The sequence below is a fragment of the Talpa europaea genome (genome assembly GCF_964194135.1).
Source record: "Talpa europaea genome assembly, chromosome: 3".
NCBI classification, from domain to species: Eukaryota; Metazoa; Chordata; class Mammalia; order Eulipotyphla; family Talpidae; genus Talpa; species Talpa europaea.
The window spans coordinates 19501985-19514929 of record NC_140069.1 but is presented as its reverse complement, the minus strand read 5'-3'; the positions used below and the strand labels follow the sequence as shown (position 1 = coordinate 19514929).

At 36.8% G+C, this 12945-nt stretch overlaps 1 protein-coding gene across 1 annotated transcript in view; it reads right to left on the bottom strand.

Annotated features, from left to right (window-relative positions):
* The window catches only part of CSMD3 (CUB and Sushi multiple domains 3), a gene marked incomplete at both ends in the record, with an annotated part of 827299 nt that overhangs the window by 294182 nt on the left and 520172 nt on the right, over positions 1-12945 (bottom strand). The window contains 2 exons of the mRNA XM_084229760.1: positions 5872-5881; positions 12241-12435. Coding sequence (XP_084085886.1) covers positions 5872-5881; positions 12241-12435 — 205 coding nt within the window. The remainder of the gene's footprint in view (positions 1-5871; positions 5882-12240; positions 12436-12945) is intronic.

Below are 12945 nucleotides of genomic sequence, written 5' to 3'. Positions count from 1 at the left end.
AACTGAAAGGGGAGCAGAGTTTGCCAACCCAAAATATGCTTCTTTGGCATAAGGATTATTTTAGTCTGCTTATTTTTAAGAAATAGAAAGCACAGGAAAAACTCTGAAAATGAAGTACAAATTACCCTTTTGTAAGAGATGCTTACACTTACAAGGGAAGCTCTACTTACAACAATGTCTTAATCTCTGTACAGGAAAAGAAGGATGACTAAATCTCTAAAAATTCTTGTCAAAGGAGAAGACAGTTTTAAGAACTTAAACATGCATAATAACTATCAAAAATAGAAAGAAAGAAAAAACAGGCTAAAATATGGAGCAATTCTAGCAGCACCCAAACTTAACACCTAACATAATTGCAGATTTAACCTCTCCCAGAAGTACAATATTATACCAATCAATTTGGAGTTTCCCCATCAACACTAGTGAGGTAATCTGCATGATAAGATCCCCCTGTCTTCCCTTGATGGAAAGTGGCTTTGTCTGAAATAATCTCCTTTATCTGAGAACTTTGTCCCACCCTTTTTCTGATTATGAATACATTAGTGCAAGCCCCTTAGAGTGTCTCTCTACTTGCTAGATGGGATTTATGAGTTCTTTAATACAACCAAATAGAAAAGTAAGTTTATTTTGATTTTTTTTTTTTTTTTTTTTTTTTTTTTTTTGCTTTTTAACACAACCATACTCTCGTTTACTGTGATCTTGTAACTGTATAATCTGAAAAGGGAGATTCCATGTTTCCTGCCCTACCTACAGAGGGGTGGAGCTGAACATTGAGGAAAAACTAAAAAGGACAAGAGAGAGGAGACTTGCAGAAGACAGGAAAGGTATGTGGAGTAGAGAGAGCTGTGAAGAAGGTGCACTTGCTTCTCAGCCATGGACTTGTACCGGGCCCTTGGGGGACATGGAAGGAGACACTTGGTAGAGATGTGGGTAAGAGACTTGTGGCAAGGTTAACAATGGCAGCATTCATCTTGACTTATATGTTGATTTTGCTCTTTTCCTTCCAGACTTGCCTGGCCCCTTCTGCCCCTTCCATAGGTTTTTATTGCTGTCAGCCTATAGATGACACTGACAAAATCTAGGCTCTGTACCTCTAAGATACTCCTGGGTAATCAATCTTTCAGGTTCTGGGATAAAAGATGACTTTGTTTGTGAAATACAGGTTGTTACCTCTGATTCCCCCTTTCTTTAGCAATGTAAACAGAGTATAAATGATAAACTTAAAGTAAACATCATTCACTTATCTACTGTCCTAAAGCCTGGAGAAAGTTTGTCATATATAATGCCTTTTGAAATGCTGGCTAATTTATGTGTTATTTTAAGTAGAATGGGCAAATTCAAAATATAAAGAATGTTAAAGTCAGACTATATTCAGCTAGAATTATCTTGAATAAATATTCAAAGGAATTCTATTATTCCACAGCAGGAAATGCTCTTTCACCTGCAAAGTGGCACTTGGATGATAGAAGAGAGATGAGGACTGGAGGAGCTGAGTTTTTTGATCACAGTGATTTGGCAATAAGTGAATTAAAGAGGTGAACATTCTAACACCTGGTCTGATAGCCTGTCTGTGGAGCTATGCATGATGAAATCTAGATACCACATTAGGGATTATCAAACAGTGAGGCTTCCATTTATTCCCCTTGCTTTGTTTTTGGTTTTTTTGTTTGTTTGTTTGTTTGTTTTTTCCAAATTCACTTTTTTTTGTTTTAGTTGTAGTAAGCAATCACTCCAACCTAGTTATTTGCATGATGGTTCAAAGAAACTTAAAGAAACCAAGTTGCATTGCTATGATTTAAAAAATTTGAATCCAGAAGCATGTGAATTAAAGAGTCAGGACTTTAGAGAAGCAATTACAGCTCTGCACATCCTTCCATTTCCATAGCTCCATCTTCCCTCTCCCCTTACCAAATTCCTAGCAGATTGTAACTAAATTATTTTTTTTGATGGCATTCCTCAAGGAGACTTGGAAGTTAATACCATCCAAATATAGATTAAAAGAGGTGTTTATTTTCAGATATAAATATGTGTATGTGAGTGAACACATACTCTTTATGAGAACCAAGAATAAATTTTGATCTATGCATCAAATTGTTATTCTAATTGCTCCCTCAAAAGAATTCTCTGGAGAGACTATATCAGTGAATGAAAGGGTTTCTTTCCCTTCCTTTCCAATTGAGGGTAATAAAGATTCTAGAGAAAACCCCTTATCAAAAGGAAAATTCCTCTGAAATGCAATCCCAGCCTTCCCTCCCTGCTTCCCAATAGTTCTCCAGGGACTTCAATCACATTTTTGTCTTTCAAGGAATTCTTGCAGATATCCCATTAGGGAGTAGGCAGAAGCTTAAACCATATGCAGGGTGTCCTCTGCTGAGGGAAAGAAAGTTCTTCTTAAGAAGGCATTTTATGGAACATTGTGAAGTTGCTAGAACAAAATCAGAGAGTGGTTTCTTTCTTCTTTTCTTTCTAATTACTGTCTTTAAGCACACACTGCCAGATCTATCTCGCTTTAAAGAAAATTGGGCAAATCCTCTAGCTTTCTTATTACTTTCAGTATTTAGAAACTTGGTCCAGTCCATTTTAAAACTCTTATCATACCCCCTCCACGTGCCAAAGTGCATCTTTCACAGGGGGTGAGAGACTTGGAACTTGGAGAGGTTAGGGGCAGTGGAGTAAGGAACAGCATTTGCCAATTCAATCCTCCCATCATATTAGCACCAATAGAGAAGATATTATCTTCCTAGTCTCATCTGAAACCTTTCCTGTTCCTTCTAGGTCCTCCTTGTGGTGTGTTAGGACTAGGACAAAGCTGATTAGGCTGTCATAGTCCTCTCCTGGCTGTTGCTGTTTCCCTCCATCTGACTGATCACTGATGCCTTCCATTTGTCACATATAAAAAATGTTTATTCTTCCGTTAGGAGAATGAGTTCTGTGGAAAGATTAAAAGTGGGGACTGGTGGCTTCTCACTGCATAATCTCCTGATATATAAATTCAACCTTTTCTAGTAACCTTCCTGCTCTCACTCCTGGCAATAGATCCTATGTTTGCCTCAAGTTGTTTGGTTTCCTAATCATTAATCACGGTGCCTTATTTGGTATCCATTTGATACACAGGAAATTCACATTACTGACTTGCCAAGTGTTTGAAACAGACATTTTTTTTTTCTTTCTACAATCTGCCAGTTTTCCCTTACTTTCTTTCTCTTGCATAAATAGACATAGAAGGCAGCGCAGCAGGGATCTACTCTAGTTCCTCATTTTCATAAGCACTCTGTTCTCTGGGAGATATAGTTTTAGAGCTCTTCTCCCCAACTTCATTTGAAGGGAAGAAGACTAGTATCCTTCTTCCCAAAGTGAGATAGGCACATGGAAAGCTGAACAACTCATGATTCCATCAGTTACAAATTCATAGACAGATAGAAGGATGGAGAGATAGGTAGATAGATCTATAGTTACAGATCTCCTTTGCTTTCCTTTTGTTATACATACATGTATAAGTTGGGACTGGGGAAACTGAGATCATGATTGAGACACATAAGTCTATAAGAGGCCACTTAATAGTCATGGAGAGGACTTTTTTTAAGATTTATTTTATTTATCTATGCATTTATAAGAGCAGGGGTGTGGGCCAGAGGTGTGTGTGTGGTGGGGAGGGGGCAGGGTGAGACGATTCACCAGAGACAGAATGGGGAGAACAGGCAGAAGTAATGAAATACACTGCTGAGGGGAGCAGCAGGCAAGACAGGAGAGGTCTGCTGCACCATGTACCATGTAACCCCTTGTACCACCAGAGAGGCCTGAGAGGACATTTTTTCATAGATGGAAATATTGACACTTTTTCCTCCTTAGCTGTGTTGGGGGTAGGGATGGGGGACCCCTAACTTGCCAATTCTAAAGCAACAGGCAAATTGGTCTCTATACTATACTAGATATGCATTTTATTTTTTTTTCTCCTGTCAGGAAGGCCACAATGATAACAATATTTCAAATTATTATGAGTCCCTCAAGGAAGGAACAACTTTTCTATCATTTAGTCTAATTCAGTGTCTTAATTAAATCAACAACTTTGAGCCAATTGCATTTATCTGACTTTTCTAATGTATTTCATTAGATGTAATCCTTTTGATCTATTAAGCAGTCCAGAGAATGTATTACACTCTAATTATATTCAAGAACATAACCATGTAATCCTGAAGGTCAATATTCCATTTCCTTTTTTATTGAAGGGATTGCTTTAGATCAAAGAGGGCACTGCTAGCTACAATGTAGAGTGCATGGGAGGCAAAGCGCCAGGTAAAAGGGAGAGAACCAGATAGTATATATGCATCATAGCCTTCTGAGGTCCAGAGAAGAAATAACAGTAAAGCACTAATGTGTGGGCACAGGTGAACCTATTATAGAGCAGCCCTGATACAAAACGGGGTGCCTGACTGTGGGTCCTCACCCGTGCGCTTAAAATGACTTATCAATGCTCTACTGCAGGCACATGTGAACGATTAATAAAAGGTTTATTTACAAGGGAAGGGGAAATGAGGAAACGTACAGGGAGAAAAGTGGGAGACAAAGTTTTAAATGAGTCCTACCCAATCCGCTGATCTGGAATCCCAAATGGCACTCTGAGAGCTGGCTCCAGCCAGGAGCCGTGAAGCCAGGAGGCAAGCAACAGTGAGCCACCCCAAGGCCCACGTGTTTGATTTGTATACCCAACCTGGCTGCTTAACTCCATCCTCAGGTCCCAGCCACCTTCCCTTTGGTGGTGATGGGATTTGTCTTTCCCAATGTCTTGATGGCTTTAGTCTGGACTGGGAGTGGAATCCACAAAGCCTGTATGGGATTAACTCAGGACATCATTTCCCCCTAACAAACTGACAATAAACCATTTCTACAGAACTGAATAAAAGCAAGGGTGAAAGCTCTGAGACCAGTAAAGAGATTACTGCAGTGGTCTAAGACAAGAGATGATAGTGCTGAGCTAGGAAATCAGCAATGGAGGTAATAAATGTATGGCTTTTGAATATTATCCAAAGATAAAGCTAATTTTTTTCCTGATGGTTTGTGTATAGTTGTAATAGAAAAAAAAATTAAATTTTCTGAACAGTTTGGCCTGAATTAGTGGAAGAATGAAGTGTTATTAATGATGATGGGGAAAGTCTGTGACAGCAGTTGGTTTGGAGTGATAGGTGGGGTATCAGTCAGTTTTGGACAGGTTAAATTTGAGTTTCCTAGTAAACATCTAAGTGAAATATTGAGTAGAAAGTTTAATATATGAGCTTAGACTTCAGGGCAGAAAACCGAGTTGCAGATGCAAGTTGGAGAGACATAAGCACATAGATGTTATTTATTTAAAGTTGTATAGTGGATGAAAAATGCCATTATAATGAGGGGAAGTAGAAGTAAGAAAATAGACTTAGGTTGGAACACCCACTGAGATCACAGATATGAGAAAAAATCAGGAAGAGAAACTGAAATGAATTTCAGTGTATTTACTAAAATGAATTTTAATAAAGAATACAATTATTAGACTTGTGTAACTTTTCCACAAACAGTCAAGTAATTTTTAACATTAAACTACTAAGGTAAATTTGATTTTAAAAAGTAAGTGGCATGCATTTCATATTTTATAACAAAATAATGAATACATTTTAACCAAACTCTCATCATTGGTCTGCAAATAAATCTTCTCATCTTTTAGTATCTATGAGTACAGTTTAATGACATTTCTTTTTTTTTTAATGACATTTACCAATGAATACTAAATCCTCATACCAGAAACAGTTTTCTTCTGTGACTGCAACAGAGAGAGGAGACTTAATTTATGGCCAACTGCCTTGCTTTTATAAGACAGAAAACTTCAGATGACTTAGCACTCACTGACTGACACCTAGGGGGAAAAAAAAAACAAAAAAAACTTTCTTGTTTTATTCTAAGTCTCCTAGCATGGCATCTCTTTCAAGTTCTTTTGGGATTCATTGACTGGTTTATTACTGACAAATACAGACTCTGGCATTTGTAAAGTAGAAATGCAACTCAGAGAATAGCTAGTAAAGATATGTCAAATACTTGACTTTTGTCTTTTTAAAACCAATGCATACATGTTTTCTAATGAGGGGGAGAATTATATTCACTGAGCTCCAGGGAGACTGAATGTCAACAGAAGACCATTAGAATGGAAAGAACTAATTTTTCCTAGGGCAGATTACAGTGGAATAAGTGAGTCATGTCAACTTGAGAGTTAATTATGAAGGAGAGGGGTGAATTCACGTGTGCCAGTGTTTGGGTTTAGGGAAGAGAAGAGGAAAGTAGAAAATGAGAGAATAGCTTAGTGATGGCAAGACTATGTGTGTAAGTTTGAAGGAAGCGAGAAAGATGGTGATGATGATAATGATGATTCTCACACATAACAATAAACTTAGGTGGGAGGTTTGGGGAAGAGATGGTTTAGTAAGATATTTGGAAAGTTTGCATCACAACTTTAAAGAAAAACAAAATAAAAATCTTTATTATTTGTTAACTCTTCTTGAAAAGTCGGGTATAGTTTGAATTTACTTATATTAAATTATACCACATTTTAGCATCTAACTTTTAGAAAAGTTGTAGTGTCAAACTGTGAAAAACAAATCATACATGAGTAGAATAGCAACACAAAGTCAAAGGCATTATAGAGGCTACTCTGAATTGACAGTGGAGGAGAATGCACAATTGAGACAAGGACATTAGCTAGACTTCAGGTGCTAGAGTATCAGACTTAAGTTGTGCTACACAAATTCAATAAAGAATTCAAAAATTATTTTCATGAAATAAATAAGCCAATTTCTTTGTAAATTGGGGTATTTTCTTAAAAGAAGGAGAGGCTGGCAGTTAATAATTTTGATCTATTCCACTGGCCTAGCATATTCCTCAGGGATCATTGCTACTGTTGGTTTTCCAATTAACCTGACCTTTCTAACCACTGGTTCAAACCATTTCCTTTTAGGAAAATTAACTTTATGAACATGCATGAATGGACTATGTGGGCTAGTGGGAACACTGTTACTGGTCGCCAATGTTATTTCTTCTATCATTTATTATTGTTCTTGTTGCTAAACGGAGAGATGTTTATATATAATTATGTCTCTATAAAAAGTGGGGCATCATATACCCCCATTAGGAGGGTAGACTGTTTAATACAGTCCGTATAATTCACTTCTGTTATTGCCTGTTTCTATACATATTTGAGGTTATGATTCCTGATCTATGGAAGTGAGCATTAGGTGCTTTTGTGACTTTAGATCCACCAAACCCCCATCAAGTGCAGTCAGCCACAACACACTCAAGGTATAAATATCAAATGAATTTGAGCTGAGTGCAAATTTTGGAACACAATGTTCTGGGTATATGGTAAACTCACAGAAATAGTTAACAGCAAAGCATTCTCTAAGAAAAAGTATGAACAGCTCAGAGGATCAGTAGCATTTGTAACAAATTCATGGCAGAGTGGATTTACAGCTTATTTACTATAAACACCGGCTTTATCCCAACTGCAAAAGGGTTTCATGAGAAAAATGAATTTAGTATGGATGTTACTATGAAAGCAGGGCAAAAAAATGATGCTCAGGTCAGCTGAGATATGGACAGTAAGGTAGGTTTCTCTCAGCATCTTGGAGTTGGTCCTGGCCAGATAAAACATAGATGGACAGAGATTAGTGTGTTTCTCAAAGCCCAATAAGAAAAAATCTCTGAGTGGGTAAAATATCATATCTAAAAATTGGCCTTATGTATTGGTGACAAGGAAAATTCCAGGGACTAGAAATCTAGAATTTATCTGACTTAGAAAGGAATTCCAGAATTTGAGGGCCAGTGATTGTTCTGGTTTGTATTGCTTGATGCAGTATGGAAAATGTGTTTTCCCACTAGTCCCTTGATAAAAAGGAATTAAGAGAAAGTGCAATCTTACCCATGTATCAGGAGAGTCAGACACATATATGAAGAAAGAAATACAAATATGGGTCCTCCCTGGTGGCACAAATGGTTAAGTCACAGCACTATGAAGCTATCTACAGCCACTGCAGCATGATCTGCATGGCACAGCAGACCTCTCCTGTCTCGCCCACTGCTCACCTCAGCAGTGTATTTCAGTTGGTCTGCCTGTTTTGCTCCCCACTCTGTCTCTGGTGAATCCTCTCAATTCCCCCATCCCCCACCTCTGGTCTGTACCCCGGTTTTTGTATGCATAAGTAAATAAATCTTTAAAAAAAAATCCAAATACAATTATGTCAAATTTCTTTCCTTCCTTTTCTAAATTTCTTTGAATCTTGGGCTAAGAGTAGAGACTTTCAAGGACATAATTAGGGAAAGTCTGAGCATGCCCTCAAGAGACACTGAAGGAATTTTTATCTTTTCAGGAAAGGATTATTGTTGAAAGGAGGAATTCCAGATGGGAAGATATTTAAAAGTAAACTATATTTCCTGAAGGCTGAACTTAGTGAGCAGACTTAGAGGGGAGTGGATTGTGTGAAACAGAAAAATGAATGAGTCTGAGGGCAAAAAGACCGTGAGGTGAGTACAGGACAAGAGAACTAAATGAATATGCAGTTGCTCTGAGTGGAAAACTTTGATGGAGACAAAGTGTTGAACTTTATTTAAGTAGTGGATAAAATTTATAACCCAATTTGGTTCAATGATTTTATTTAACATATCTGAAGTGAATTTACATCCATCTGTGGAATCACAGAACTGCAACACATTATCATTTCATTTCTTCCATTTGGTATGAATGATCAATATCCAGGGAATATGATAGATCCAAAGTTTCTTTTAAGTTTTCTCAAAATTTTCCATAGTTTTAGAATTAAAGATGGTTGACATGGATGGCTCATTAATGCAGAAACTTATATTGTGATGAGAGAAATTTCAGGGAGAGGGTAACCTTTATGTGGGTTGAATGCCCAAGTTTTCTTATCAAAATATTTACACTGACTTTCTTTGCTCTATAAGTTCTGACTGAAACAATTTTCTACTTTCTAATTTTAACACACAAGCAACTTTTATTGTTGTATAAGCAATTTCTACCAATGCATTTGGTGTTAGAATGATTTGTATGAGAATAATAAAGTATAAGTTAGAAAGTTAAGCAGAGAAGCATGTATATTATTTAAGTTCATCTCTATAAAATGTTTAATATGTGATGATACAAAAAGTTTTTGCTAAAATATTAAATATATGTTGGCAGCTATGATATGCCCTAAAGGATAAATGGCAATAAATAATAAGCAAAACTTTTTTCCTAAATATGGAAGGCCTAAAGAAGAAAGGCTACAGAGACTCCTACAGACAGTTCTTTGTGGAATGGGAGTGGTTGTGTGCAGCTTGGAGAGGGGAATCACTTAAAAAGAACTTACTTAAGGGTGTCTCGGTGGTGGGTTTGGTTTGGTAATATGTCAGGCAGGAGATAGAATCTGATGAGTCTCAGGAACTTCCATGATATGGCTGAGGCTGACCAAGTCAATATAAAGTAGAAAGTAGCATTTTCTCCATTGGAGATGCAAGGCAAGATCACCTAACCTACATTCTAAGAGTGACTGTCCCTAGCTCTAAGAAGGAACCCCTCCCCAATACATACCTTAGATGAAGTAAGATTTTCACCACAAATAAACCCTTTAGTTATAACTGACATTATTCTCTGTTGCTAGTTAGAACCTGGACCGAATAAGACCTAGGAGAGCCTCCCTGGTGAGTTAAACACAGCACTGTGCAGCACAAGTTCAATCCCCAGCCAGCCAGGGAGCTACCCAAATAGCACAGCAGACTTCTCTTGTCTTGCCCGGTGCTCCCCTCAGCAGTGTATTTTAGTCAGTCTCCCTGTTCTGTTCCCCACTCAGTCTGTGGCGAATCCACTCACACCCCCCACCACTGGCCTATACCCCAGTTCTTGTATGCATAAATAAATAAATCTTAAAAAAAAAAACAACAACACAAATAAGACCTAGGATACATCAGTTAACCTGCAGTGTGTCACAGTAAGATTGCTTCTGACACACTCAGATTTTGCCTTGCCTAGTTCTTATCTTATCCTTGATGATTCTCTACTCTTGTTTTTGGATGTAGAAATGTACAGACAAGCCAACTGTATGTAACTTCTACTCACACTTACAGAAAAAAATGTACTTCTTGGGGAACTTCATACAGTCCGCTTTACGATATCTGGAGGATGTACTGACTTATGTCAAATTAGTTCTAAGTATCTTGTTTTTAATATTTCTAAAAGTTAAATATTGTTCATATTTCACAGATAGTGAAAAACCTCACAGGAATTGCTCTCTCAAATTAATCAACAATTCATAAAACAATCGGCTGATTTCAATCTCATTAGTTTTTTATCCCATGCAGCTAAGCACCAAGCAGCTCTTAAACTAACACCCAAGGATCCAACAATACTCAACCATGATTTGGGAGGTGGTCTCAGCATCTGTCCACTGGAATTATAAACAACTCCCAGTGCAGAGAAAGGCTCAGATTACTTGACTTTCAAGCTACAGTGATTTCCCATTGGTCACATGCTAAGTCTGAGTTGGCCTATCTTTGTTTAAAAAGCATGCATGCTCTGAGCCCCTCTGGTCATTCATTAAACCCCTGTCCCTCTAGCCAACACTCTAATCACAGTGAGCCAGTGTCATTTATTTTAAAACAACTTTTCTCCCATCTCCCACTTTTGCTTCGAATATTAATGTAAGTTTTCCTGACTGATTCCCCAAGCCAGGGTTAGGAACTATGATAAAAGAACAGATGAACTTAGAGCCCAAGTATGATGGAAAAGTTGTACGTTATTTTCCATTTTTCTCTTTTTATTTCAGTCCTTTATTGTAAAACCCCATTATGTTTTTAAACATAATAGCATAGTCAAAACCATTCTCAGAGTAACTCCTACTAAACTCATCATATTTCAGGTTTGGAAAAGAATACTGAAGGCATCAAGTTAAACCCCATGATATTACGAATGAGAAAGGCATTAGAGAAGGTGGGAGAGAGTAACTCAGGGGGCTAACAGGAAAACATAATTGCGTGGTGTGGATTACTTCATCATGAAACATTATGAAAATGTTCAATATAATGAAACAGCATTATAGGTAATGATGGTATTAGTCAATTAAGCCTACTACATTTCTGAAAAATATACATTAAATATTCTTGATATATCAGCTTGAGATTGAGAAAGCAAAGGTCTATTGTAAGTTTGGGCACTGATTAAGAAGAAAAATTGGAAAAGCAAGTAAAAGAAGAAAATGTTTAAAAATTGGCCTCCCTGGTGGTGCAGCAGGTTGAGCGCAGCGCTGTGAAGCTGTCCACAGCCTCTGCAGCATGGGTTCAATTCCCATTCGGCCAGGGAGAGTCCCACATGGTGCAACAGACCTCTCCTGCCTCGCCTGCTGCTCCCCTCAGCAGTGTCTTCGGTCCGTCTGCCTGTTCTGCTCCCCACTCTGTCTCTGGTGAATCCTCTCACCCTCCCACGCCTCTGGCCTGTACCCCAGTTCTTGTATAAATAAAATTAAATCTTAAAAAAAAGAAAATGTTTAAAAATTACCATTCAATCATTTCATGTCAACCTATTAAATGGTGTCTCATGGTTCCAGTTTATTGTTTACCAGTAAGAGTTCATCCTGTATATTTTATATAAAATAAATATGTAATTTTAAGTATAAAAATGAAAGGAGAGAAGTAGAATTAGAATGTTAGTTCCTACTGTGGAAATTCTAAAGCTCCCCCAGCTGCATGCCCATTTTTCCATAGATTCTAAATTGATATACTACATACTTGGTATAGTTTGTTTTTAAAGATGATCATCCTTCCATCTTACCAAAATAATTTTAGACTTTATGTGAGTAAACAGATACATACTTCTAACATTTTACATATATAATTGCATACATGTATATTGAACTGAACTTTATACTGACTACAAAAGTATAAATAAAAAGTATGAAGTGTACTAAACAATAACTTTGCAGTCTACTCAAGAAAATTTACACAGGTGACCAATATTTAACATTTATTTATTAATATATATTTTAAATAAGTGTTTCTAAAAATATTTTAACATTTAAAATAAAAGTATAATTTGTTTAACTATATATGCCTAATATATAATACTACATAACATTTTAACATAAAAATTACAATGGTTTTGATAGAACAATATATTTCCTGTTATAGTATCTAGTGCATAATGATGATGGGGTTATATTTTTCACTGACCATTGTGCTTACCTCCACATCTTGGAATCGGTCCACTCCACATTACTTTTCCATCCATAAGAATACATGTAATTGTTTCTGTTCCCTGAGTTTTAATAAATCCTTCCTCACAAATAACTGAAATTGAACTTCCTAATTGAAAGTTGTCTCCAAACCGCCGTGCGTTGATTGGTATTCCAGGATCAGGACACTCATTATGCCCAAATGCTTGAGAACAGAAAACAAACAAAAACACAGAAATAAGCCATAGGAGAGATGCCCTTATGAATTATGATAAAAAAGGATTTTATGAAAGGTTATTTACATTTATTCAGGCTCCCCTGTGACCATACCTCTTTGCCTGCAATGTATACCAGGTTTGACTGCTTTAAAATATGATTTATAACCTAAAACATTAAAATTTCAAAATAGAACAATTTGTGTTTATTTCTGGAGATCATTAGATACAGTCTGTATAAAAAATATCAAGTTTAAGATGGTCAGAATTCAATTATTGTGAATCAGAGCAGGCTGACTATGTTGCATTGCAAATGCTTATGATTCATTGTTTGGAAAAGAAAGTCTCATTGTAAGAATTCAAGTGAAATGTTTCAATCTAGTATAAAGTCTTAAAATTTCCTCATATTTTCCCACATATCATATATTTTCTGCCATTTAGGGAAAGGGGCAAGAGCTAACACTTGCAATTTCCATGTCATAGGCAATGTGATAGGAGTT